Source organism: Zophobas morio, unplaced genomic scaffold (genome assembly GCF_036711695.1).
Source record: "Zophobas morio isolate AGI-343-1 ecotype UQ-CSIRO unplaced genomic scaffold, CSIRO_AGI_Zmor_V1 ptg000022l, whole genome shotgun sequence".
Taxonomy (NCBI): domain Eukaryota; kingdom Metazoa; phylum Arthropoda; class Insecta; order Coleoptera; family Tenebrionidae; genus Zophobas; species Zophobas morio.
Genome location: NW_026972127.1, coordinates 3,269,761 through 3,296,837, shown reverse-complemented (window position 1 = coordinate 3,296,837; position 27,077 = coordinate 3,269,761). Strand labels below are relative to the sequence as shown.

Genomic DNA, 27,077 nt, shown 5'->3' with positions numbered 1-27,077 from the left:
AGGGGTAAAACTCAAGACGGATTCATGAACCACGTGTATATATTTTGTAAAGTATTTAATAAAAATCGACACACAGGACGACACCTAGGGGCCATGAAATGTCGAAAAGCCCATAAGTCTATAGTATAGTGAATATTTTGTTGATTTTTTCAGTTTAATTCTATTAATTGTAATTTTCTATTTCAACTATAGTACGTTTGACTGCAAAACACTGTGGATGATATGTGTGCTATCCAAAAAGAAATAACCTTGACAGGGTCGATTAAGCAATAAAACTACCTTTCATGTGCGTTGTTGGCAAATCATTTAATAATAATAAGAGACAACTTCGTGTAATTCCAGGTTTACACAAGATAAAAGAAAACCACACCCAGATTCTCCACCCAGATACTTATTTACACACAAAAAAACACACAAAGCCAAGTTCAATTAATATCTGTAGTGCTCCGGCTTGTAGGGCCCCTCCACCGGCACCCCTAAGTACTTGCTCTGCTCGGGCGTCAGCTTCGTCAGCCTCACCCCCAAATGCTCCAAATGCAGCCTCGCCACCTCCTCGTCCAACACCTTCGGCAGCATGTGCACCCCCACCGCGTACTGCCCCGGCTTCGTCCACAGCTCGATCTGCGCCAAACACTGGTTAGTAAACGAGTTCGACATGACGAAAGACGGATGCCCGGTGGCGCAGCCCAAATTCACCAGCCGCCCCTCGGCCAAGACGATGACGTGGTTCCCGTTCGCCAGCTCGTAGCGGTCCACCTGCGGCTTGATGTTGGTCTTGTTCTTCGCGTTCTTCTCCAGCCAGCTCACGTCGATCTCGCAGTCGAAGTGGCCGATGTTGCACACGATGCTGTCGTTGCGCATGTTGAGGAAGTGGCGGCCGAGGATGATGTCCTTGCAGCCGGTGGTCGTGACGAAGATCTGGCCCTCTTTGCTCGCCTCGTCCATCGTGGTGACTTCGTAGCCCTCCATGGCGGCTTGGAGCGCGATGATTGGGTCGATCTCGGTGATTAGGACACGCCCACCGAATGCGCGTAGAGATTGCGCGCAGCCCTTGCCTACGTCGCCGTAGCCCGCTACGACGCAGACTTTGCCGGCCAGCATGATGTCGGTGGCGCGCTTGATGCCGTCGATGAGGGATTCGCGGCAGCCGTACAAGTTGTCGAATTTGCTCTGGAATAATATAATTATCATTTTAGTATTGTATTTGGTACTTTTAGTTGCTGGTTTTTAAATGGAGATTTTAGTGAAAAAAAATCGGTTGTTGTTGTTTTATTATTATTAGCAGAAATTTTGAAATTTTAGAACAGTATACATATTAATCAAATTGAATAATATACTGAATTATCTCTACTATTGTAGATCGCGAGATATGCACCCAAAAATAGTGTCGGTACTTAGCAGGAGGGGCATTACACTGCTCCACCTCCTCACTGCGGATTTCCATAATCCCTAAACACTTCAATAGGATAAAGTGGACAAGGACTCAAATTTTAAAATTTCCTTGGGTGATTAAAATGAAATGTATTAAAATTAACATAACGTTTATGTCTGTTTAAATGGTGAAACATGTTTCCGGTTATTTTATTGTTTTTTAATTTTCATGTTTTTTTTTTTCATTGACTTCACATTAATAATTTATTACATACTTATTAGTTCCTTTCCACATATGCAAAATCGAATGCTTTGAATTTTTGAAAACGTTTTAACGTTATCGTAAGCATGTAATAATTAATAATTAAAAAAAAAATTACCTCAAAAAATTTTGCCGAATAAATGTTATTTAAATTTTATACAATATCAAACACTTGTGGTTTATAAATCCCTGTTGAGTTCTTGTAAAATTGTATAACAATATTTATATTTCTGTAATTGTGGTTTCTGGTTCAGTTTATACCCTTGACATTCAGATTCTTGGAAAAAACAAAATTAAAATTGTATAGCAACATCGTACAATTTAACTTTGAAATTACGGAATCCAAAATCTCAAAGAATTTAAAAAATCCAGAAAAATGTGAAAAATGAAAAAGTCCAAAAAGAATTCAAAAATCTAAACAATCGAAAATATCCAAAAATACCGAAAAATTCAAGAAGACCGAAAAATTAGAAAAAATCAAAGAATTTTACAAAATCCAAGAAATTAGAAAAAATCTAGAAAATCCAAAAACCGATAAATCCAAAAAGTTCAAAAATCCAAACAATCTAAACATGCAAAAAATTTTTAAAAAAATCTAAAAAATTCAAAAATCGAAAAGATATAAAAAAATTTAACAATTCAAGACATCCAAACAAATCAAAAATAGCCAAAAACCAAAAAAAACGAAAAATCCATAAAAATCAAAAAATCAAAGAATTTAAAAAAAATGCAGAAAAATAAAAAAATCTAAAAATAACGAAAAATCCAAAAACCCAAACATTTTTTTTTAATCCAAAAAATTAAAGAATTTAAAAAAGTCAAAAAATCCCAAAGTTCCAAAAATAAAAAATCAACAAATATAAAGAATCGAAATAATCTAAAAATACGAAAAATCCAAAAAGTTTAAAAAATCCAAAAAAATAAGGAATTTAAAAATCCAAGAAATAAAAAATTGCACCCCCCCAAAACCAAAAAATCCAAAAACATGAAAAATTAAACAAATCCAAAAAGTCAGTCGAAAGTCCAAAAAAATCCATAAAAACCAAAAAGGAAAGAATCTTAAATATTAAAAAAAATATTCAAAAATCAAAGAATTTAAAAAATCCAAAAAAAATAACAATTTAAGACATCCAAACAAATCAAACATTGGCAAAATCCATAAAAACCCAAAAATCAAAGAATTTAAAAATAAATGCAGAAAAAAAAAATCCAAAAATAACAAAAAATCCAAAAACCCTACCATTTTTTTAAAAATCAAAAAATTTAAAAAAATAAAAAAATCCTAAAGATCCAAAAGGTCAATGAGATCTAAGAGTTCCAAAAATAAAAAATCGAAAAATCTAAAGAATCGAAATAATCCAAAAATACCGAAAAATCTAAAAAGTTAAAAAAATCCAAAAGTCTAACAATACAAGAAATCCAAAAAAATAAAAAACTGCACCCCCTCCAAAAAACGAAACATCCAAAAAACATGAAAAATTAAAAAAAATCCAAAAAGTCGAAATTCCAAAAAAATCCATAAAAACCAAAAAATTTAAGAATCTTAAATATAAAAAAAAATATTCAAAAAGTCAAAGAATTTAAAAAATAAGGAATTCGAAATTTTAAACAGTCCAAAAATCCAAAAAATTCAAAAAAAGTCTAAAAAATCTAAAAAAAACCCCAAAAAATTAGAAAATTTAAAAAAATCCAAAAATTCCAAAATATTAAGAAAATTCAAATGTCATAGAATTTAAAAAATCCAAAAGGTCCAAAGTCCAAAAACCCAAAAGGCAAACAATTTAAAACATCCACAAAGAATCCAAAAATCTATAGAATCGAAAAATAACGAAAAATCCAAAAAAGTCCACAGAATGCAGAGAAACAAAGCATTAAAAAAAAATCCAAAAAATTACGAAATTAAAAAGTCCAAAAAATCCAAAAATTTAATTTCAAAGAATCCAAAAAATGTAACAAATGAAGAGATCCAAAAATACCAAAAATTTGCACAAAACCCAAAAAACCGAAAAATCCAAAAAGTCTAAAAAGCTCGAAAATCCGTAAAAATAAAAAGTCAAAGATTTTAAAAAATCCAAAAAATTAAACCATCCAAAAAAATCAAAGAATTTAAAAAATTCTAAAGATTAAAAAGATCCAAGAGATCTAAGAGAACCATGAAGTCCATGAGATCCAAAAATAAAAAAAAAACACAAAAAAAAGGAATTTAAAAAATTCAAAAGTCAAACAATTCAAGAAATCCAAAAAAAATCAAAAATACCCACAAAATCTCCAAAAAACCGAAAAATAAAAAAACACTAAATTCAAGGGATTTTAGAACTAAATCAAGGAACTTAAAAAAACTCAGAAGAATCTGAATAATCAAAAAATTCAAAAATAACGAATAATCCAAAAACTAAAAAATCCAAGTACCAAAAATAAGAAATTTAAAACATTTTAAAAAGTCCAAAAATCCAAATAATCCAAAACATCAAAAAAATTCAAGAAGTCTAGAAAATCTAAAAAAAATTAAAAATCCCAAAAAACAAATAATTAAAAAAAACAGAAAAATTTGAAAAATCAAAAGATCCAAAAAAATTAGACAATTTTAAAAAATTCAAAAAAAGTCCAAATAATCCAAACAATCCAAAACACTAAAAATTCAAATGTCAAAGAATTTAAAAAATCCAAAAAATCTAACAATTCAAGAAGTCCGAAAAAAAAATATATCCCCCAAAAATCATGCAAAATAAAAAAAATCCAAAGTCTAAAAAGTCCAAAAAATTAAAACATCCAAAAAAATCAAGGAATTTAAAAAATCCAAGTACAAAAAAAAAAATAAAACATTTTAAAAAGTCCAAAAATCCAAATAATCCAAAACATCAAAAAGTCTAAATAATCTAAAAAAAAAAAATAAAAATCAAATCCCAAAAAAAAACAAAGAATTTAAAAAAAATACAGAAAAATTTGAAAAATCAAAAGATCCAAAAAAATGAGAAAATTTAAAGAAATCTTAATCCAAAACATTCAAAAAATTCAAATGTCAAAGAATTTAAAAAATCCAAAAAAATCTAACAATTCAAGAAATCCGGAAAAAACACAAAATTATCCCCCAAAAAACTGCAAAATCCAAAAATCATGCAAAATTAAAAAAATCCATAAAAAGCAAAGAATTTAAAAAATCAAAAAATCCAAAAAAATTAAAGAATTTAAAAACAATTAAAAAATTAAAGAATTTAAAAAATCCAAAAAATTAAATAATTAAAAAAAAATCCAAAATATTAAAGAATTTTAAAAGAACCGAAAAAATTAAGAATTTAAAAAATTCAAAAAATTCTAGAGATCCAAAAGAAGGAAGAGATCCAAAGGACCAAAAAAATCACAGAATTAAAAAAAAACAAAAAAATGAAGCAAAAACAAGAAATTGAAAAAATCCAAAACATCCAAAAATTCAGAAGTCCAAAGAATTTAAAAAATCTACAAAAAATCTAACAATTTAAGAAATCCAAAAAAATCAAAAATACCCAAAAAACTCCAAAAAAAAAACGAAAAATCTAAAAAATCAAAATAATCCAAAAATACGGAAAAATCCAAAAAGACCAAAAAAAATCAAAGAATAAAAAAATGTCAAAGAATTTAAAAAATCTTAACAATTCAAGAAATTCAAAAAAATCAAAATATGTACCTACAAAACGCAAAAAAAAACCGAAAAATCCAAAAGATGAAAAATTCAAAAAATACAAAAGTCGAAAGTCCAAAAAATCTATAAAAACTATTAGAAACAAAGAAAAAAAAAACAAAGAAAAAAGAACAAATCCAGAATAATCTGAAAAAGCAAAAAATCTAAAAAGAATCCAAATTTACAGAATCGAAAATTACCAAAAAGTCCAAAAAAAAAAACAAAATCAAGGAATTAAAAAAATACAAAAAGTCCAAAAATCCAAACAATCCAAAACATAAAAAAAATTCAAAAAGTCCAAAAAAATCCAAAAAATCAAAGAATTCAAAACAGAAAAATCTGAAAAATCAAAAAAACGAAAAATAATAAAAAAAAGTCCAAAAAAATCCAAAAAATCAAAGAATTTAAAGCAGAAAAATCTGAAAAATCAAAAAAAACGAAAAATAATAAAAAATTGATAAAGTCCAAAAATCCAAATGTCAAAGAAATTAAAAAATCCAAAAAAAAAATCAAGAAATAAAAAAACAAAAAATATCCCCAAAAAATTTAAAAATCCAAAAACATGCAAAATTAAAAAATCCAGAAAAATCTAAAGAATCGAAAAAATCCAAAAGTAACGAAAAATCCAAACACTCAAAAAAATAAAAAAAAATCCAAGAATTTTAACGTGATCCAAAAAATTAAAGAATTTTAAAAATCCAAAAAATCTTAAAGATCCAAGAGATCTGAGACATCTAAGACATCCACGAGATCCAAAAACGAAACATCCAAAAAACATGAAAAATTTAAAAAATCCAAAAAGTCGAAATTCCAAAAATCCATAAAAACCAAAAAATTTAAGAATCTTAAATATAAAAAAAAAATATTCAAAAAGTCAAAGAATTTAAAAAATAAGGAATTCGAAATTTTAAACAGTCCAAAAATCCAAAAAATTCAAAAAAAGTCTAAAAAATCTAAAAAAAAAAACCCAAAAAATTAGAAAATTTAAAAAAATCCAAAAAATCCAAAATATTAAGAAAATTCAAATGTTAGAATTTAAAAAATCCAAAAGGTCCAAAGTCCAAAAACCCAAAAGTCAAACAATTTAAAACATCCACAAAGAATCCAAAAATCTATAGAATCGAAAAATAACGAAAAATCCAAAAAAGTCCACAGAATGCAGAGAAACAAAGAATTTAAAAAAAAAATCCAAAAAATTACGAAATTAAAAAGTCCAAAAAATCCAAAAATTTAATTTCAAAGAATCCAAAAAATGTAACAAATCAAGAGATCCAAAAATATCAAAAATTTGCACAAAACCCAAAAAACCGAAAAATCCAAAAAGTCTAAAAAGCCCAAAAATCCATAAAAATAAAAAATCAAAGATTTTAAAAAATCCAAAAAATTAAACCATCCAAAAAATCAAAGAATTTAAAAAATTCTAAAGATTAAAAAGATCCAAGAGATCTAAAACTCAGAAGAATAAAAAAAAAATCCAAGAATTTTAACGTGATCCAAAAAATTAAAGAATTTTAAAAATCCAAAAAATCTTAAAGATCCAAGAGATCTGAGACATCTAAGACATCCACGAGATCCAAAAACCCAAAAAATTAAATTCAAGAAATCAAAAAACAATTTAAAAAATCCCAAAAAAATCTAAAAATTCATAAAATTCCAAAACACCACAAGCCCAAAAAATTTAAAAAATCTAAAAAAAATTAAAATTCCAAAAATTTTTAGTGGGAATAAACAAATATATTTTGAATAATGGTTACAATAACTTTCAAACATCTCCAAGATTTCAAAGCATGCGATTTTGCAGATTCAAAATTATATTGCAAAAGTCGTTTATGATTTTGATTTTTTCTAAAAATCTGGACGTTTCGAGTAAAAACTCAACACGGAATCATAAACTACACGTGTAGGACTATGCTATTTTATACAATTTAAAACACATTTACTGTGTACAATCCGTGTTCAATTTATACCTTTGACATTCAGATTCTTGGAAAAAGAATTAAAACTGTATAGCAACATATTACGATTTGATTTGAAATTGCAAAACTGAATGTTCTGGAATATAACAAACGTTTTAAAATAACCAGAAACATGGTAAATTTCAGATTTTAAAACTATGTTTTAAATTTTTTGAGATTTTTAAGGAAACCTTGGCTTTAATAAGAAATATTTGCTAATTCACGGACAAAAGTACATTTTAACCGCTTATTTAACTAAAACTGTTAAATGCCATCACAAAACACAAAAAAAAAACAGTTTTCTATTTATACCTGTTAATATATATGCAAACCATGAAATATAATCTTTGAACGTTATCACCACACTAATAAATAAAAATAATTACCTTTGTTACTGAGTCATTGACGTTAATCGCCGGAACCTTCAAAGTACCCTCCTTAAACATCTTATACAAATTATGAACCCCCGTCGTCGTCTCCTCACTAATCCCTTTACAGTCTTTCAAATACTGTGGATATTTAGTGTGCACTAAATTCGTAAGATCGCCTCCATCATCCAAAATCATATTAAAAGGTTTACCATCCGGGAACACCAGCGTCTGCTCGATACACCAAATGTACTCCTCGTCAGTCTCCCCCTTCCACGCAAACACAGGCACCCCTGTCTTAGCAATAGCAGCAGCTGCATGATCTTGAGTACTAAAGATGTTGCAACTTGACCATTGAACCTTCAACAATTTAAATTTCATAAGTCTTTTCACAAAGAGGTCAGAAGTTATCAGTGTCGCAACAAAGAAATGAATGAAAATAGACCCACCTCAGCCCCCAGTTCCTTCAAGGTCTCAATTAGGACTGCAGTTTGAATGGTCATGTGCAAACAGCCGGCGACTTTGGCCCCCTTTAGGGGCTTTTTTGGGCCGTAGTGTTTGCGGATGCTCATTAAGCCGGGCATTTCGTTTTCGGCCAAAGAGATTTCTTTGCGCCCCCATTCGGCCAGTTTCATATCGGCTTGAATGAATCACGATCAATAAATTTATGTTACAATAACAAAAATCAAGCTCCTTACCAACTTTAAACGATGGTTTCGACATTTTCCTGTGATGGTTTGGTTTCACCGGCAACTTATAACCTATAAATCGACACGAGTTTTTGACTGACAATTGACATTTGTTGGCGCTTTTATTACCGGTGGAATGGCTGCGCATGCGCACGTCACCGCTTGCAGGACCGTACCACAATTTTTTGTTCATTGTGTTGTGACAGGATTAATAAAAATAAAACGCTCAAGTCTTACACTTACTTTTTATTCATTTTAGTCGGTTTAATATTCACACTTTGAGTTGTTTACAGCATTGCAATACAGTTTAAAATACCTCTTTTCGTAAAAAAGAGAGCTTCCTTATTAAATAACGCGCCTAGCACGGACCTATCAGATCACAGATTTGTCGCGTGTAATTTAAACTTAAACTAATGGCAGTGTTTATTCATCCTGGCCGTCGATGGCCGCTACCGTCGAGTTATAATGCTCACCTAACCTATACAAGTGTCTATGATACGCTAAAATTAATTCTGGTCCCGTAAAATTCTCTCCCTGTATTGTCAGCGGCCCGTTGGCTTGCACTACTTTGATTGGACATTTTAGTATGTTCGAGAGCGCCCTGAGTTCCAACTGTCCCCCCCATAGCTTCGTCGTGGCTACTTCTTTGCAGTACGACTCGAAGTATTCTTCGCTCACCGCTTCGTCCGATTCGTTATACATAAAAGGCAAGAACTCGTCCTTGTTTTGGCGCATGAATTCAGCTGTGAGTTTCCTCAACCGGGGTACCGTGAACGACTCCCTACCTGTAACCTCCAACTGGTGGTTCACAGCACAATACAAACAGTTACCGTCAGCCGGAATATTATGCAACTGTAACCCAAATTGTTTCAGGACTTCCTTCATAGCGTTCAGCTCCGTCATCCGAGGTCCTTCTTTGTTCTTCTCCGCTTGCTCCTGGATCCTCTTGTCGCGCTCTCGCTCCTCTTGCGCCTTTTTGTTGCGCCTCCTTGTGGCTCTGGACACTCGAGTATTCATAGGCTCTTCAGAGACGTCCTCTTCTTCATTTACAGGCTCCTCAACGTCGTTCGACTTTTGCGAACCGAACACTTCCATTTCCGATGATTGTCGGGCTTCCAGTTCTTGTTCTAGCCGGGCTATTTCTTCGGCGACCTCTTTTTTCTTCTTTTTGTCCCCCTTCGCAACACTTTTTTTTAATGACTGGATTTTTGACTGGAGATCTTTGCGTTCTTGTTTGTGCTTCTTTATGAGTTCTTCTTCGTTCAGGTCCATGCCCAATTGCCGAAAGTGTGACTGAATTAAAATAAGGTTGTAAAGGGGTGCGTCGATTTTGTAGGTTAGAAATGTCAAAAACGGGAAGTGACAGATTTGACACTTGGGGGATAGGCAACCAACAATTCATTTATTTGCGCAAGCCCGAAAATTCAAATTATTTAACAAAAAACAATTTTCGCAATAAATACCAAACAAGATAATTCTTAAGTCGTTTAAAGCATCAGTAATCACTTAATCGCCTTAATCTTTTTTATTCAAACAAAAGTGGCAACAAAAGTATAAATATTTCAGATAAGCGTATAATTTTTTTTTGGGACAAAATAACCGATTATGTTAAATAGAGCAAATCAAGCAGAGAACGGAACCAAGTCAGCTTTATTCACCAAACTCAGAGTCAATGGAGTGTATAAATTCTACTCAGCAAGCGAATAAATAATAATATAAATAAAAAAGGGTTGATTTTACGCCTTTTCTTCCGTTGTTTCTTCCTCCTTATTCTTATTGGGATCATCCGGCTTCATCGCTGGGAACAACAAAACCTCCTTAATATTATTATTATCAGTAAGAAACATGCAAAGTCGGTCAATTCCCATGCCCCAGCCTCCAGTGGGGGGCAACCCATACTCCAAAGCCGTGCAGAAGTTCTCATCAATCAGCTGCGCCTCATCATCTCCAGCCGCTTTATCCTGAGCTTGTTCTTCAAACCTCTCCCTTTGTACCATAGGATCATTCAACTCAGTGTAAGCATTACACACTTCTTTTTTCATCACAAACAGCTCAAAACGCTCGGTTAAACCTGGAATAGACCTGTGATACTTGGCTAGGGGGCTCATGACTTGCGGATGCTCGACTATAAAAGTCGGATTAATACATTGCTCTTCTATAAACTCGCCTACCAATTTATCCAACAAACGAGCCGAAGTCCGAGGCGGCGGACACTCAATATTGTGAGCAATACAAAGATCACTTAAAAATTTATTAGCTGCGTCGGTTTGGATGTCTTCGGGGGCGGGAAATTTAACTTTTAAGATGTCTTCAAGCGTGGGGAACATTGGGACTCGTTTGAACGGTGGCGTGAAGTCGATTTCCACCTCTTCGCCGTCAGGACCATCCGGGTGGTACTTGATTTTGTAAGTACCGTAAATACTGTGAACCATTCCCGACACTAGGGACTCAGTTATGGCGATTAAGTCGTTGTAATCGGCGTACGCCATGTAGAATTCGCACGTCGTGAATTCGGGATTGTGGGTTAAATCTATTCCTTCGTTTCTAAACTGGCGGCCGATTTCGTAAACCCGGTCCAACCCTCCTACAATTAGCATTTTGTGGTATAATTCAGGCGCCACTCTCATGAATAAATCCATGTTGAGTTCGTTATGGTGGGTGATGAAGGGTTTCGCTGTCGCTCCTCCTGCAATCATATTCATCATGGGGGTCTCAATTTCCAGAAAACCAAGTTCGTCGAAAAATCGTCGCATATAAGAAATAATTTTTGATCTAATTTCGAATATCGTCCGTACGCGATTATTCAAAATTAAATCGAGATAACGCTGTCTAAATCGCGTTTCTTTATCTTTAAGACCGTAGTGTAAATGTGGTAACATATGCAGACACGGCGATAACAATTTTATCTTCGTTGGCATGACGGACAACTCCCCCTTTTTAGTTTTAGTGGGGACTCCTTCAACCCCGATTATGTCACCTCGCCGAATTTTCCCAGTGTCTTCGGCGAACTTCTCTTCATCCACGTAACTTCTGGCAGTCGCCATCACTTGCAACTTGGTTCCTTCGCCCCGCAAATCGTAGAAAATCAATTTAGCCCCGGATTCGCGGATCGCGTGGACGCGGCCAGCCACGCTCAAGCGGTCCTTCTCCACCACCTCCCCATCCTTCAAACTCGAATACTTCTCAATGAATTCCTGCAACGACGTCGAGACGTGGAATTTATGGGGGTAGGGGTGGTGCTCCCCGCCCAGCGCCTTCAAACTCGTGACCGCTTGCGTCCGTAGTTTGAAGTACTCGTTCGGACTGATTTCCTCCTCTGATTCTTTTTTTTCTTTGGGTTTTGTTTCCACTGGTTGTTGGGCGGCTTTTTCCGCCTTCTCTTTGGCTTTCTGTTCGGCCTTGAGCCGCCGCTTCAGCTCGCTATAAACACAAACGAGTGACAAATTAGTTTCGCGGTTATGTAGAGCACGTACCTTTTAGCTAATTGAGAAAATTTCGGAAATCTCGGCCGAAATATTGTGGCGAGTGATTGCAACATAATGTGAGGTTATTACACTATAACCTCGATCCGAAACGGCATTAAAGCAAGGATTTTCGGAAAAGTGGAGGAAACTTACTTCTTTGAGAGTTTTTCAGCGGTTGCATCAGCCATTTTCGGTAATTTCACTCACGTCCGGCTTAACCTGTACGACCACGTCCACGTGCAGTGGGACAATAAAATGATTTGCGCAGGCGCAGCAATTTGACGTGCAGGGTAGCCAACATAGGGTATGTCTATGACATAATTTAGGAGTGTTTAAGATTTCCTAAAAAGGAAACCAGGTCGGAGAGCAATTTTGTTAGAAGAAAATACAAAGCCTTAAAATATATAAGCATTAGCTAAAAATAATTTGTTAAATTGTTTTCATAAATACAGTTAGTTCAGTTTTTCGATACAAATTTTTTCAAATTTTCGAGTTTTAATTTTTCAAACCGAAATTTTTAATTGAATTGAAACATCAACAAATTGAGAAATCGAAGAACTGAAAAAATAAAGAAAAATTGATTGAAAAAATGTGACTTCAAAACTGAAAAATGAAACTTGAAATATCGAAAAATTTAAAAATTGAAAAATTGAGAAATTGATCAATGGGATAATTGAAAAAACAATTGAAAAGTCGAAAAATTGTAATATTGAAACCTGAAATTTGAGAAATTGAAAAATTGAAAAAACGAAAAACAAAAATTTCTATAAATTAAATAATCAAAAATACAAACATTTTTAATTTCAAAATCCAAAAATTTTAAAATGAAACTTGAATTATCAAAAATTGAAAAATCGAAAAGTGAAAAAAATTGAGAAATTGAATGGATAATTGAAAAATCGAAAAATTGTAATATTGAAACATGAAAACCCTGATTAATTAAAAATCCAGAAATTGAAAAATCGACAAAAAGAAACAATTCTGCAATTTTTCGATATAAAATTTTTCAAATTCTCGATTTTTTTCTTCATTTTTTCGGTTTGTCATCTTTTAATTGTTCAACAATAGGACAAATTTATTCAAACCGAAATTTTTAATTGAATTGAAAAATCAAAAAATTGAGAAATCGAAGAATTGAAAAAATAAAGAAAACTGGAAAAAACCGAAAAAATGTGACTTCAAAACTGAAAAATGAAACTTGAAATATCGAAAAATTTAAAAATTAAAAAATCGAAAAATGAAAAAATTGAGAAATTGAACTATGGGATAATTGCAAAAACAATTGAAAAATCTAAAAATTGTAATACTGAAACCTGAAAACTCTGATTAATTAAAAATCGAGAAATTGAAAAACGAAGCAATTCTGCAATTTTTCGATACAAAATTTTTCAAATTTTCGAGTGTTAATTTTTCATTTTCTCGATTATTCATTTTTTAATTGTTTAACAAAGGACAAATTTATTCAAACTGAACTTTTGAAAAACCGGAAAATTGTAACTTTGAAACATCAAAAAACAAAACAATTAAAAATCGAGAAATTGAAAAATCGACAATACAAAATTTTTCAAATTCTCGATTTTTTTTCTTCGTTTTCTCGATTTGTCATTTCTTAATTGTTCAACAACAGGACAAATTTATTCAAACCGAAATTTTTAATTGAATTGAAAAATCAAAAAATTGAGAAATTGAAGAATTAAAAAAACAAAGAAAACTTGAAAAAACCGAAAAAATGTGACTTAAAAACTGAAAAATGAAACTTGAAATATCGAAAAATTTAAAAATTGAAAAATCGAAAAATGAAAAAATTGAGAAATTGAACAATGGGATAATTGAAAAAACAATTGAAAAATTGAAAAATTGTAATATTGAAACCTGAAAACCCTGATTAATTAAAAATCGAGAAATTGAAAAACGAAGCAACTTTGCAATTTTTTTATACAATATTTTTCAAATTTTCGAGTTTTGATTTTTTATTTTCTCGATTTTTCATTTTTTAATTGTTCAACAAAGGACAAATTTATTCAAACTGAACTTTTGAAAAACCGGAAAATTGTAACACTGAAACATCAAAAAACAAAACAATTAAAAATCGACAAGAAGAAACAATTCTGCAATTTTTCTATATAAAATTTTTCAATTCTCGATTTTTTTCCTTCATTTTCTCGATTTGTCATTTTTTAATTGTTCAACAAAAGGACAAATTTATTCAAACCGAAATTTTTTAAATGAAACTTGAAATATCGAAAAATTTAAAAATTGAAAAATCGAAAAACGAAAAAATTGTGAAATTGAACAATGGGATAATTGAAAAACCAATTGAAAAATCGAAAAATTGTAATATTGAGACCTGAAAACCCTGATTAATTAAAAATCGAGAAATTGAAAAACGAAGCAATTCTGCAATTTTTTTATACAAAATTTTTCAAATTTTCGAGTTTTAATTTTTCATTTTCTCGATTATTCATTTTTTAATTGTTCAACAAAAGACAAATTTATTCAAACTGAACTTTTGAAAAACCGGAAAATTGTAACATTGAAACATCAAAAAACAAAACAATTAACAATCGAGAAATTGTAAAATCGACAAAAAGACACAATTCTGCAATTTTTCGACATAAAATTTTTTAAATTCTCGATTTTTTTCTTCATTTTCTCGATTTGTCATCTTTTAATTGTTCAACAACAGGACAAACTTATTCAAACCGAAATTTTTAATTGAATTGAAAAATCAAAAAATTGAGAAATCGAAGAATTGAAAAAATAAAGAAAACTAGAAAAAAACCGAAAAAATGTGACTTAAAAACTGAAAGATGAAACTTGAAATATCGAAAAATTTAAAAATTGAAAAATCGAAAAATGAAAAAATTGAGAAATCGAACAATGGGATAATTGAAAAATCGAAAAATTGTAATATTGAAACCTGAAAACCCTGATTAATTAAAAATCGAGAAATTGAAAAACGAAGCAATTCTGCAATTTTTTGATACAAAATTTTTCAAATTTTCGAGTTTTAATTTTTCATTTTCTCGATTTTTCATTTTTAATTGTTCAACAAAGGACAAATTTATTCAAACTGAACTTTTGAAAAACCGGAAAATTGTAACACTGAAACATCAAAAAACAAAACAATTAAAAATCGAGAAATTGAAAAATTGACAAAAAGACAAAATTCTGCAATTTTTCGATATAAAATTCTTCAAATTCTCGATTTTTTTCTTCATTTTCTCGATTTGTCATCTTTTAATTGTTTAACAAAAGGACAAATTTATTCAAACCGAAATTTTTAATTGATTTGAAAAATCAAAAAATTGGGAAATCGAAGAATTGAAAAAATAAAGAAAACTTGAAAAAACCGAAAAAATGTGACTCAAAAAGTGAAAAATGAAACTTGAAATATCGAAAAATTTAAAAATTGAAAAATCGAAAAATCAAAAAATTGAGAAATTGAACAATGGGATAACTGAAAAAACAATTGAAAAATCGAAAAATTGTAATATTGAAACCTGAAAACCCTGATTAATTAAAAATCGAGAAATTGAAAAACGAAGCAATTCTGCAATTTTTCGATACAAAATTTTTCAAATTTTCGAGTTTTAATTTTTCATTTTCTCGATTATTCATTTTTTAATTGTTCAACACAAGACAAATTTATTCAAACTGAACTTTTGAAAAACCGGAAAATTGTTAACACTGAAACATCAAAAAACAAAACAATTAAAAATCGAGAAATTGAAAAATTGACAAAAAGACAAAATTCTGCAATTTTTCGATATAAAATTCTTCAAATTCTCGATTTTTTTCTTCATTTTCTCGATTTGTCATCTTTTAATTGTTTAATAAAAGGACAAATTTATTCAAACCGAAATTTTTAATTGATTTGAAAAATCAAAAAATTGGGAAATCGAAGAATTGAAAAAATAAAGAAAACTTGAAAACACCGAAAAAATGTGACTTAAAAACTGAAAAATGAAATTTGAAATATCGAAAAATTTAAAAATTGAAAAATCGTAAAATGAAAAAATTGTGAAATTGATCAGTGGGATAATTGAAAAAACAATTGAAAAATCGAAAAATTGTAATATTGAAACCTGAAAACCCTGATTAATTAAAAATCGAGAAATTGAAAAACGAAGCAATTCTGCAAATTTTCGATACAAAATTTTTGAGTTTTGATTTTTCATTTTCTCGATTTTTCATGTTTTAATTGTTCAACAAAGGACAAATTTATTCAAACTGAACTTTTGAAAAACCGGAAAATTGTAACACTGAAACATCAAAAAACAAAACAATTAAAAATCGAGAAATTGAAAAATCGACAAAAAGAGACAATTCTGCAATTTTTCGATATAAAATTTTTGAAATTCTCGATTTTTTTTCATTTTCTCGATTTGTCGTCTTTTAATTGTTCAACAAAAGGACAAATTTATTCAAACCGAAATTTTTAATTGAATTGAAAAATCAAAAAATTGAGAAATCGAAGAATTGAAAAAATAAAGAAAACTTGAAAAAACCGAAAAAATGTGAGTTAAAAACGATAAATGAAAAAATTGACAAATTGATCAATGGGATAATTGAAAAAACAATTGAAAAATCGAAAAATTGTAATATTGAAACCTGAAAACCCTGATTAATTGAAAATCGAGAAAGTGAAAAATTGAAAAAACCAAAAACAAAAATTTCTATAAATTAAATAATCGAAAATACAAAACTTCCTAATTTCAAAATACAAAAATTTTAAAATGAAAACCGGAAAACTAAAAAATTAAGGAATTGTAAAAAAGAAACATGGAAAAATTGAAAAAATGTAACATCGAAAAGACGAAACACTGAAAAACCGAGAAATCGAAGAATTGAAAAAATACAGAAACTAAAAAATCGGATAACTGAAAAGCCAAGAATTGTACACTTGGAAAAAACCCTACAAAATTGCAAATCTGAAAAAAAAAAAAAATAAAAACGTAAAATCGAAAATTTGTAACATTTAAACATGAAAAAGTGATAAATTAAAAATTGAGAAATTGGAAAATCGAAAAATTAAAAAATAGAGAAATCGAAAAATGTAAAAACGAAACACGGAAAATCGAAAAATTAACAATTAAAAACCAAACATTTAAAAATCTCGAATTGAGAAAATAAAAAATCGAAGAAACGGAACAACTTGGAATTACATACTTGGAAGTACTTTATTTTTAATTTTTCATTTTCTCAATTTTTCGTTTTGTAATTTTTCAACAAAAGGACAAACTTATTAAAAGTGTAATTTTAAAAAATCAAAAAATCGGAAAATTGGAACACTAAAAAATTGAAAAGAAACTCAAAATCTAATAATTAAGAGGTCAACAATTGGAAAAGGAAAAATTGTAACCTTAAAAATGAAAAAAACAGAAAACTCGAACAACTGCAAAATTGAAAAGCAAAAATAGAAAACCGAAACTTGAAACACCAAGAAATTTAAAAATTGTAATCTTAAAACTTGAGAAACTGAAAACTTCGATAATTGAAAAAACAACTGAAAATTTGAAAAATTGAAAAAAAAGAAACTGTTAATTAACAATCCAGAAATAGAAAAATACGGAAAACAAAATTTTCTAGAAATAGAAAGATCGACAAATTGTAAAATTCAAAAGTTGAAGAATCGAAAAATACAAAAAATTTAAATTCAAAAATCGAAAACTGAAAATTGAAAAATCTTAAAATGGAAAACTCGAAAAAACGAGAATCTGTGGTGCAGAAATTAATGTGTGCTCATTTAGCAATGGCAACACTGGTAAAATGTCAAATCTGGTAACTTACAAAAAACCCTGCGTGATCGGGTGTTGCGATTATTAATTTCAGGGTTGCTAAAACACAGCTATACACCTCGAATTTTGGGTTAATTTTTCAAAAAACCCTCTCTCGGCATGAATGTGGCCCGACGAGTCCTCTCCTCATTCAATCATCCACCCCTCACTAACCTAACCTCAAAAACCTGCAGCCGCACGTACGCTTTCAAAAGCGACCTAAAAATAAAATGGGTCCGCCCCGAGAAAATCCCCTGCTTTAGACCCGAAAAAAGCGGCGATTTGGAGCCAATGTCGCAAATCGACTTGTCGCAGCCCCGGATGATGTTCCGGAACTCCAAGGAACTGGAAACCGCCGACGCAACCGTGAAGAAACTCTTCTCTTTAGAGTACGCACCCAGGAAGGAAGTAGCCAGGGTTTATTTTGAGGAAATAAAAGACGTGGTGAGGAGGCACCCCATGGACGCGGGTTCCATTGAGGTTAAAATCGCGCGGTGGACCGGCATCATTCGGGCCTACCAGGAGCTGATGGAGCGGTTTCCGCGGGATAAGCGCATGAAGGTGATTTTGAAGGAGTTGATAGATAGGCGGAAGAAGCACTTGAAGTATTTGCGGCGGTGGGATTATAAGAAGTTCGAATGGTTGCTGGAGACTCTAAATTTGGTTTATAAGCCGCCGCCAAATGAGTTTCATTGGATTACGCGGAAGGAGTCGTTGCAGAAACTCACTGATAAGTACTGTGAAGATCTCAAACAGGAGCGTTTGGACACGTACAGGAAGATGTTGCAAGCTGAGCAGCCAATTTTCTTGAAGGAGAAAATTCGGGCGCTTCAGTTTATCAGGAGCGAGCAGCAGGAATGTGGGGTTGAAGTCACGGTGACGGACGAGGAGATAGAAAAGGTTAAGAATCAACTGCAGGAGTTAGAGGAGAAGAAACAAAGTGAGAGTGATGATTCATAATTTGGTTTTTTGGTGAAAGACTGGTTCGTTTTTCGTGTATATTTCAATACATGTATCACATACACATAACGACGAAAATGCAACAATAAAAACCCTAATCTAGAAGTCACATACATCAAGTGAAAATACATAATAAAAAAATAAAATGTTTATTACATGTCTACCTTATTATTGATCATGTTCATGAAGTATTGCCGTCTAAACTAATTGAAAAACATTGCTTCACCGTACTTAGTACATTGATCTAACATTTACTATTCGCTATAAAGAGAATCAGTCATTTCTTTTTGACCTTATAATAGGAACAAATTTCTTGGAGTTTTCTTTATAAACACGCTTTTTTCAAAAATCAACTACGAAATAATACAACGGTAATTTGCACAGCAAATCCACTATTAACGGAAGGAAAGCATTTTTCAATGTGAAAATATAAAAACAAGACGCAAGATATTGCACTCCATAAAACTTAACCAAGTTTCCACGGAATACTATACTGAAAGTTGAACTACACTGCAAAATCGCAATGAAACAAAAAAGACCGTTATTTGTGGCACCGTACGACACAGCGCCCCCTTGCGGACGAAACACGGAGCTAACAAGATAAGCACATAACGGGAAATACGACCAGGAAGAACACAGTTTCGTCATATATAATACCACCAACGGGAACGTCGTCCACGGTCACGTGACGACACGGCCACTTCCAGTTGGCCGAAACCGCCACGTGACTCCATCAAACCCCAATCAAAATCCGTGTTCTTCGAATACACTAATTATAACAAACGACTGTTTTTGACACAGCAGACTAATTAATTTTTTCTGATAAAGGCCATTTCTGTCACTTATTATAGCAAATATGTTCTACCGCGTACCTTCGACACGAATTTTACGTCCGCACGACCACCTTGGACAAAGTTTTTGATTGACCTGTACACAAGTTTAGAAACGGAGATGAGCAATTAGTACCTAAATTACCTCTAGCTTTCCCTAATAATAAAATTTACAACTTGTCTGCTTAACTCATCCAAATACCTCAAGCAAAAACAAAATATAAAAATTGACCTAGATCCTCACCTCTCCCGCCACTTAGGTCTTCTTAAAGAACGAACTTATGGTTTTGCTGCCGCTGGCCGCTTTGGCTCTCGCCTTCTCCTTCGAGTTCATCGACGGAGGTTTGGCCGCTTTTGGCTCGGGTTTACTTAAGTCTAACACGTTTGATGTACTGCTTTTGTTCTCTTCTTCGACTTTGGCCTTTTTTGTTTCGTTCGGGGATAAAGGGTTTAGGCTTTTTCGCTTGAGGTTGAACTGGGGGTCTTCGGGGAGATTCAAGTATTTGAGGAGTTTTTGGCTAAGGTCGTCCATTAGGTACTCGGATACGATTCCGTGGGCGTATCGAAGGTACGACTCTGTGTCAGAAGAATCGGATTTTTTTACGAAAGTGGCAGACATGGCGCCGGAACCTACGTGGATGTTTTTCTGTTTAAGGATTTCGGCGACTCGTTCCGTTTTCTTCTTCAGCCAGGAGAGGGTCTTTTCTTCGTTGTATTTAAAGGCGTTGAGCTCTTCGTCGCCCTAGAATAAACATTCTTTTATATATTGTTCATTCATATACAAATTTATGGATTTTGAATGTAATTACAAATTAATTTTAAACTAAGTTTCAAAAATTTTACATGCATTCCATTTGAATGAAAAAAAGTAAGCCATGAAATTTATCCCAACATTATTATTTTATTTTTATATATGGTACCATGTGATCGCGAAAAATAGTCATCTAACAACTTTTAAAATTTAACATTTTAAAAAATTATGTTGACAGCACCAACGCCTTCCTTATTCGTGTTTATCAGTTTGACATGGACGGTCAAATAAAGCTCAGATATCTTCAATGCCAACTTTATTTTAAAAATAATTTTCATGGCTTACTAGACGTTTTGTTTTTAAATTACTAAAATATTTTTGTCATAAATAGGTATTTTTTGTTTTGAATAAAAACAGAAAAATATTTTTATATGTGATGTGGAAGGAAAAATCGGCCAAAAAAAACAAGTTAGTATTTTAAAAAAAGTAATAAAAATAACATAATTTTTAAGGCTACCTCAGATTTTTTTATTCGTAGATTTTTACTGACATTGGTCTAATCTGTTTGCAAAATTTTGGGGTTGATTCAATTTTTTGGTTTATTATTTTTCAGTTTTTCAATAAAAATAAATTTATTCAAATAAAATCGAAAAATAAAAAATTGAAAACCTGAAAATCGAAAAATCTTTGTAGATCACTTCACTTTTAATTTTCGATTTTTAATTTTTTTGATTTTCCATTACAATTTTTCTGGGTTTTTTTCAAATTTTCCTTTTCCCAACTTTTCAATTTTTCGAATTTTCAATTTTTAGATTTTTTAATTTTTCATTTTTTCCAGTTTTTTGATTTGAAAGTTTTCGAGTTGTTGGTTATAATTTTCTGTAATTTCAAATTTTCAATTTATAATTTTACCTAGATTTAATTTTTCATTTTAAATTTATCAATTTTTCAATTTTTAGAATTTTCAGTTTCTCGAGTTTTCAATTTTTCGATTTTAAATTAAAAATTTTTGACCGTTTCAGTTTTTCAACTTTTGATTTTTTTTGACTTTTAGCTTCTTTCTATTTTTTCAATTACTTAATTTTTCAGTTTCTCTGTTTTTAGTTTTTCGATTTTTAAATTTTTAATTTTTTGTTTTTTCCAGTTTTTTGATTTGAAAGTTTTCGGATTTGTCGGTTATAATTTTGCGAAATTTACAATTTTCGATTTACAATTCTTTGATCTTTCAATTCCTAGATTTAATTTTTCGTTTTAAATTTATCAATTTTTCAGCTTTTGAAATTTTTAATTTAGAGATATTTCAATTTTTCGTTTGCTGTAATTTAAAATTTTTGACCTTTTCAGTTTTTCAACTGTTGAATTTTTTTAGACCTTTTCTTTCTTCAATTATTCAATTTTTCGAATTTTGAATTTTTGGATTTTTAAAATTTTTCGTTTTTTACAGTTTTTTGACTTTGAAAGTTTTCGAGTTGTTAGTCATAATTTTCTGTAATTTCAAATTTTCGATTTATAATTTTTCGATCTTTCAATTCCCAGATTTAATTTTTCGTTTATATTGATCGATTTTTCAATTTTTTGAATTTTCAGTTTCTCGAGTTTTCAATTCGAAATTTTCCCAATTTTCGATTTTCAGCTTTTGAAATTTTTAATTTAGAAATATTTCAATGTTTCGTTTCTATAAAAATTGTTCGATTTGTAATTTTTCAATTTATAAAAATTTTTATTTTTCGATTTTAAATTTAAATTTTTTGACCTTTTCAGTTTTTCAACTTTTGATTTTTTTAGACTTTTAGCTTCTTTAGTTGTTCTATTTTTTCAATTACTTAATTTTTCAGTTTCTCCGTTTTTAGTTTTTCGATTTTTAAATTTTTCTTTTTTCCAGTTTTTTGATTTGAAAGTTTTCGGATTTGTCGGTTATAATTCTACCAAATTTAAAATTTTCGATTTACAATTTTTTTGATCTTTCAACTCCTAGATTTAATTTTTCGTTTTAAATTTATCAATTTTTCAATTTTTTTGAATTTTCATTTCTCGAGTTTTCAATTTGAAATTTTCCAAATTTTCGATTTTCAGCTTTCGAAATGTTTAATTTTGAGATATTTCAATTTTTCGGTTTCACATTTTTCGATATGCAATTTTTTGTGCTGTAAATTTAAAATTTTTGACTTTTCGGTTTTTCAACTTTTGATTTTTTTTAGACTTTTTGTTTCTTCAATTATTCGATTTTTCAATTTTTCGAATTTTTGGATTTTTAAAATTTTTCGTTTTTTAAAGTTTTTTGACTTTGAAAGTCTTCGAGTTGTCCCTTATAATATTGTGTAATTTCAAATTTTTCTATTTTTCAATTTGAATTTTCCAAATTTTCCATTTTCTCAGCTTTTGAAATTTTTTATTCAGCGATATTTCAGTTTTTCAAGTTATACAAATTTTTATTTTTGAATTTTAAATTTTTTGATTTTTAAAATATTAAATTTTTCAATTATGTATTTGATTTTCCTGTCTCTCGGTTTTCTATTTTTTTAATTTTTCGATATGCAGTTGTACGTGTTGTAAATTTAATATTTTTGATCTTTTCAGTACATATTTAGGATTTTGATTTTTTTTTTAGACTTTTCGATTTCTTCAGTTATTCGATTTTTTTAATTATTCAATTTTTCAATTTCTCTGTTTTCAGCTTTTCGATTTTCAAATTTTCAATTTTTCGATTTTTTAATTTTTCGTTTTTTCCAGTTTTTTGATTTTACAGTTTTCGAGTTGTCTGTTATAATTTTCCGTAATTTCAAATTTTCGATTTACAATTTTTCGATCTTTCAATTCCTAGATTTCATTTTTCGTTTTAAATTTATCGATTTTTCAATTTGAATTTTCAAAATTTTCGATTTTCAGCTTTTGAAATGTTTAATTTTGAGATATTTCAATTTTTCGATATGCAGTTTTTTGTGCTGTAAATTTAAAATTTTTGACTTTTTCGGTTTTTCAACGTTTGATTTTTTTTAGACTTTTTGTTTGTTCAATTATTCGATTTTTCAATTTTTCGAATTTTTGGATTTTTAAAATTTTTCGTTTTTAAAAGTTTTTTGACTTTGAAAGTTTTCGAGTTGTCGTTTATAATATTGTGTAATTTCAAATTTTTCAATTTGAATTTTCCAAATTTTCCATTTTTTCAGCTTTTGAAATTTTTAATTTAGCGACATTTCAGTTTTTCAAGCTACAAAAATTTGTATTATGTAAATTTTTCAATTATTTGATTTTTCTGTTTCTCGGTTTTCTATTTTTTAATTTTTCGATATGCAGTTTTACGTATTGTAAATTTAATATTTTTGATATTTTCAGTACATATTTCAAATTTTGATTTTTTTTAAACTTTTCGTTTTTTCAGTTGTTCGATTTTTTCAATTATTTAATTTTTCAGTTTCTGTTTTTAGCTTTTCGATTTTTCAAATTTTCAATTTTTAGATTTTTAAAATTTTTCGTTTTTTCCAGTTTCTTGATTTGAAACTTTTCGAGTTGTCGCTTATAATTTTGCGTAATTTCAAATTTTCGATTTACAATTTTTCGATCTTTCAATTCCTAGATTTAATTCTTCGTTTTAAATTTTTCGATTTTTCAATTTGAATTTTCATTTTTTTGATTTTTCAATTTGAATTTTCCAAATTTTCGACTTTCCAGCTTTTGAAATTTTTAATCTAGTGTTATTTAAATTTTTCGTTTCTATAAAAATTATTCGATTTGCAATTTTTCAATTTATAATTTTTTTTGACCTTTTCAGTTTTCCAACTTTTGATTTTTTTTTAGACTTTTCGTTTCTTCAATTATTCGATTTTTTCAATGACTTAATTTTTCAGTTTCTTTGTGTTTAGTTTTTCGATTTTTGAATTTTTAGATTTTCTATTTGTCGATTTTTAATAATTTTTCGTTTTTTCCAGTTTCTTGATTTGAAAGTTTTCGAGTTGTCGCTTATAATTTTACGTAATTTCAAATTTTCGATTTACAATTTTTCAATCGTTCAATTCCTAGATTTAATTTTTCGATTTTTCAATTTGAATTTTCCAAATTTTCGATTTTCCAGCTTTTGAAATTTTTAATTTAGTGTTATTTAAATTTTCCGTTTCTATAAAAATTATTCGATTTGCAATTTTTCAAGTTTAAATTTTTTTGACCTTTTCAGTTTTCCAACTTTTGATTTTTTTTTAGACTTTTCATTTCTTCAATTATTCGATTTTTTCAATGAGTTAATTTTTCAGTTTCTTTGTGTTTAGTTTTTCGATTTTTGAATTTTTAGATTTTCTATTTGTCGATTTTTTAATAATTTTTCGTTTTTTCCAGTTTCTTGATTTGAAAGTTTTCGAGTTGTCGCTTATAATTTTGCGTAATTTAAAAGTTTCGATTTACAATTTTTCAATCGTTCAATTCCTAGATTTAATTTTTCGTTTTAAATTTTTCGATTTTTCAATTTGAATTTTCCAAATTTTCGATTTTCCAGCTTTTGAAATTTTTAATTTAGTGTTATTTAAATTTTTCGTTTGTATAAAAATTATTCGATTTGCAATTTTTCAATTTATAAAATCTTTTGACCTTTTCAGTTTTCCAACTTTTGATTTTTTCAATTACTTAATTTTTCAGTTTCTTTGTTTTTAGCTTTTCGAATTTTCAATTTTTAGATTTTCTATTTGTCGATTTTTTAATAATTTTTCGTTTTTTTCCAGTTTTTTGATTTGAAAGTTTTCGGATTTCTCGTTTATAAGTTTGCGAAATTTAAAATTTTCGATTTTTCAATTTGAATTTTCCAAATTTTCGATTTTCCAGCTTTTGAAAATTTTAATTTAGTGTTATTTAAATTTTTGTTTCTATAAAAATTATTCGATTTGCAATTTTTCAATTTATAAATTTTTTGACCTTTTCAGTTTTCCAACTTTTGTTTTTTTTTTAGACTTTTTGTTTCTTCAATTATTCGATTTTTTCAATTTGTCGATTTTTTAATAATTTTTCGTTTTTTCCAGTTTTTTGATTTGAAAGTTTTCGAGTTGTCGGTTATAATTTTGCGTAATTTCAAATTTTCGATCTTTCAATTCCTAGACTTAATTTTTCGTATTTTCAATTTTCAATTTTTCTAGTTTCCCATTTGAAATTTTTCAAATGTCGATTTTCCAGCTTTTGAAATATTTAATTTAGTCATATTTCAATTTTGCGTTTCTATGCAAATTATTCGATTTGCAATTTTTCAATTTATAAAAACTTTTATTTTTCGATTTTTAAATTATTCAATGTTTCAATTATTTGATTTTCCTGTCTCTCGGTTTTCAACTTTTCAACTTTTTTCGATTTTTCAATTTGAAACAGAATTATAACTTATAACAGTGTCATGTATATGGTGAAAGGCTAAGCGCAATTTAGCGATTCAATCCATTAAAAAAATTACTGACGTCATTTTAAAATATTGCTTAAAATGTACTTATATGGCTTAATAATACCAAATAACTATTAATGTTTATAATTTTTTGTCAGATTGGCAACAAACCGTGTGACTATTGATGTTTGTGATATTTTCATATTTGAAATTTTATGGTGGCATACCTGATATCGAATTAACATTTTGAGTTTTTAGGTGCTCTCATATCAAACTACAACTGTGAACTGACATGTTAACATTCAGAATTGCCAACACAAAAATCTGCTTCAATCACTCATAGTCACCCGGTGTCTAAAAATTTATGTTGGCATAACTGATTGTAAAATTGGCATTTTTGACACCACCTCAATAGCTGCCATCTTTTCAACATGGTTAAGGGGGCTCATGTCACAACTGACAACCGTGAACTGAAATTCTTCAAAATTGCCAACACAAAAATTGTTCAATCATTAATAGTCACCCAGTATTTCATTTTTATATGTTAGGCCTACTGGTTGTCAAAAATAACCTTCAATTAAACCAATTATTCACAGTCTTATTTTTATATTTGAAATTTAGTATTATTTAGCAGGAAAAGTGTTCACTATAAACAAATCTTCAGTTTTATTATCTATGGAATAAAAATTTGAGAAAAAACGAATAAAGCATTAATTTTGAATAAGGCCGACTTCACATTCAAAATTCATAAACTCAGCTACAAATAACCGTAAACTTACTTTCCTGTCCGCTATCATGTTCAAGTATTTTAGGCCGCTGGACTTTAATAACCTTTCAGTTTCCGGAAACTCTTCATCCCTTAAAAGCTGGTCTAGAGGTATCGCTTGAGAACTGCAGTATTTTCGCAAATATGGGAGCACTACAACACGAATAATAACAAATCGCTGGTTTAGAGCTGGTTTTTACCTAAAAATATGGGATCTATTGGAGTCGACAGATGCATTTTCCCGTCACTCTTGACAGTCTCATCGATAAACCACGACCTTTTAGCCTCATTATATGTTAAAATCTCCTGCACTGAGTTATTCGCCGGCGAGAATAGAAAAACCGCCGACTCTCCGGTGTTCGGGTGCCTCAGAGTGACTATATCTGGCGTCCCAGTGCCGGTATACTGCTCGCTGAGCTCCAACGCCTCACCTGAAAATGTAAACAAACCAGAAATTAAAAAACCATGAATGAAACCCCCGGCGAAACCTCTCGCACTGGTCAATACCGATTTTTTCCGCTCACAATAAAAACAAAAGGCAGCGCTAAAAGAACGCAGAAAAATCCAAAGAGAGCAAAACAACAGTCGTTTCAGGACTCACCTTTCAAGAGAAAAACCCAGGAGTTCGTCGGTTGTTGGATGTTGGATTTGACGCACTTCTTGGGGGAGGCCTTAACGCGGGGCATTTTCACTGGGAAACGCTTCGGGGATAGTTTGAACAACTTTTTTGTGTTTACGAGAAGACAGCCATCACAGACGCCCGGTAAAACTTCACACTAAAATGACAGTTCTGCATAAACACAAATTAAAATTAGGTTGGCAGCACTCTTCATCATTTTCATAATGACCCAGTCGACCAGACGAGTGTACGCCGGGCGG

The 27,077-nt window shown here is 29.9% G+C and overlaps 5 protein-coding genes across 6 annotated transcripts; 1 reads left to right on the top strand and 4 right to left on the bottom strand.

Moving 5' to 3' along the window:
* Positions 1-280: 280 nt before the first annotated feature.
* LOC135133407 (adenosylhomocysteinase) lies at positions 281-8,484 on the bottom strand. Its single transcript, XM_064061788.1, has 4 exons — positions 8,310-8,484; positions 8,061-8,251; positions 7,630-7,971; positions 281-1,170 (listed from the first exon to the last, which is right to left on the bottom strand). Exons 1-4 carry the CDS (start codon positions 8,446-8,448, stop codon positions 430-432), a joined length of 1,413 nt encoding a protein of 470 aa, XP_063917858.1. The 5' UTR covers positions 8,449-8,484; the 3' UTR covers positions 281-429.
* A 47-nt stretch (positions 8,485-8,531) lies between these two features.
* Positions 8,532-9,846, bottom strand: LOC135133408 (deubiquitinase OTUD6B-like). The gene has a single exon (XM_064061790.1). It carries the CDS (start codon positions 9,570-9,572, stop codon positions 8,724-8,726), a length of 849 nt encoding a protein of 282 aa, XP_063917860.1. The 5' UTR covers positions 9,573-9,846; the 3' UTR covers positions 8,532-8,723.
* Positions 9,847-9,932: 86 nt separating this feature from the next.
* Positions 9,933-12,032, bottom strand: LOC135133406 (lysine--tRNA ligase). Of its 2 annotated transcripts, none has more exons than XM_064061787.1 (2): positions 11,918-12,032; positions 9,933-11,720 (listed from the first exon to the last, which is right to left on the bottom strand). In XM_064061787.1, the coding sequence occupies exons 1-2, from the start codon at positions 11,950-11,952 to the stop codon at positions 10,037-10,039; spliced, it is 1,719 nt and encodes a 572-aa protein (XP_063917857.1). In that variant the 5' UTR covers positions 11,953-12,032; the 3' UTR covers positions 9,933-10,036. The 2 variants fall into 2 exon arrangements, with proteins under 2 accessions (XP_063917857.1, XP_063917856.1); XM_064061786.1 differs by lacking the exon at positions 11,918-12,032 and adding an exon at positions 11,774-11,911.
* A 5,503-nt stretch (positions 12,033-17,535) lies between these two features.
* LOC135133541 (small ribosomal subunit protein uS15m) lies at positions 17,536-18,661 on the top strand. Its single transcript, XM_064061994.1, has one exon. It carries the CDS (start codon positions 17,665-17,667, stop codon positions 18,502-18,504), a length of 840 nt encoding a protein of 279 aa, XP_063918064.1. The 5' UTR covers positions 17,536-17,664; the 3' UTR covers positions 18,505-18,661.
* Positions 18,662-18,856: 195 nt separating this feature from the next.
* LOC135133540 (ribonuclease H2 subunit B) lies at positions 18,857-27,077 on the bottom strand. Its single transcript, XM_064061993.1, has 4 exons — positions 26,800-27,077; positions 26,399-26,629; positions 26,212-26,351; positions 18,857-20,076 (listed from the first exon to the last, which is right to left on the bottom strand). Exons 1-4 carry the CDS (start codon positions 26,882-26,884, stop codon positions 19,591-19,593), a joined length of 942 nt encoding a protein of 313 aa, XP_063918063.1. The 5' UTR covers positions 26,885-27,077; the 3' UTR covers positions 18,857-19,590.

Bases quoted from the DNA above. Each gene is read 5' to 3' on its own strand.
- LOC135133407 (XM_064061788.1), bottom strand. From the start codon at position 8,448: ATGCGCAGCCATTCCACCGGTAATAAAAGCGCCAACAAATGTCAATTG. The intron at 8,252-8,309 runs GTAAGGAGCTTG...GATTCATTCAAG, and splicing joins GAAACCATCGTTTAAAGTTG to CCGATATGAAACTGGCCGAA. The intron at 7,972-8,060 runs GTGGGTCTATTT...AAATTGTTGAAG, and splicing joins TGAAGGAACTGGGGGCTGAG to GTTCAATGGTCAAGTTGCAA.
- LOC135133408 (XM_064061790.1), bottom strand. From the start codon at position 9,572: ATGGACCTGAACGAAGAAGAACTCATAAAGAAGCACAAACAAGAACGC.
- LOC135133540 (XM_064061993.1), bottom strand. From the start codon at position 26,884: ATGCCCCGCGTTAAGGCCTCCCCCAAGAAGTGCGTCAAATCCAACATC. The intron at 26,630-26,799 runs GTGAGTCCTGAA...TTACATTTTCAG, and splicing joins CTGGGTTTTTCTCTTGAAAG to GTGAGGCGTTGGAGCTCAGC. The intron at 20,077-26,211 runs GTAAGTTTACGG...TGTTTATTCTAG, and splicing joins ACATGATAGCGGACAGGAAA to GGCGACGAAGAGCTCAACGC.
- LOC135133541 (XM_064061994.1), top strand. From the start codon at position 17,665: ATGAATGTGGCCCGACGAGTCCTCTCCTCATTCAATCATCCACCCCTC.
- LOC135133406 (XM_064061786.1), bottom strand. From the start codon at position 11,838: ATGTTGCAATCACTCGCCACAATATTTCGGCCGAGATTTCCGAAATTT. The intron at 11,721-11,773 runs GTACGTGCTCTA...TTGTGTTTATAG, and splicing joins TTTTCTCAATTAGCTAAAAG to CGAGCTGAAGCGGCGGCTCA.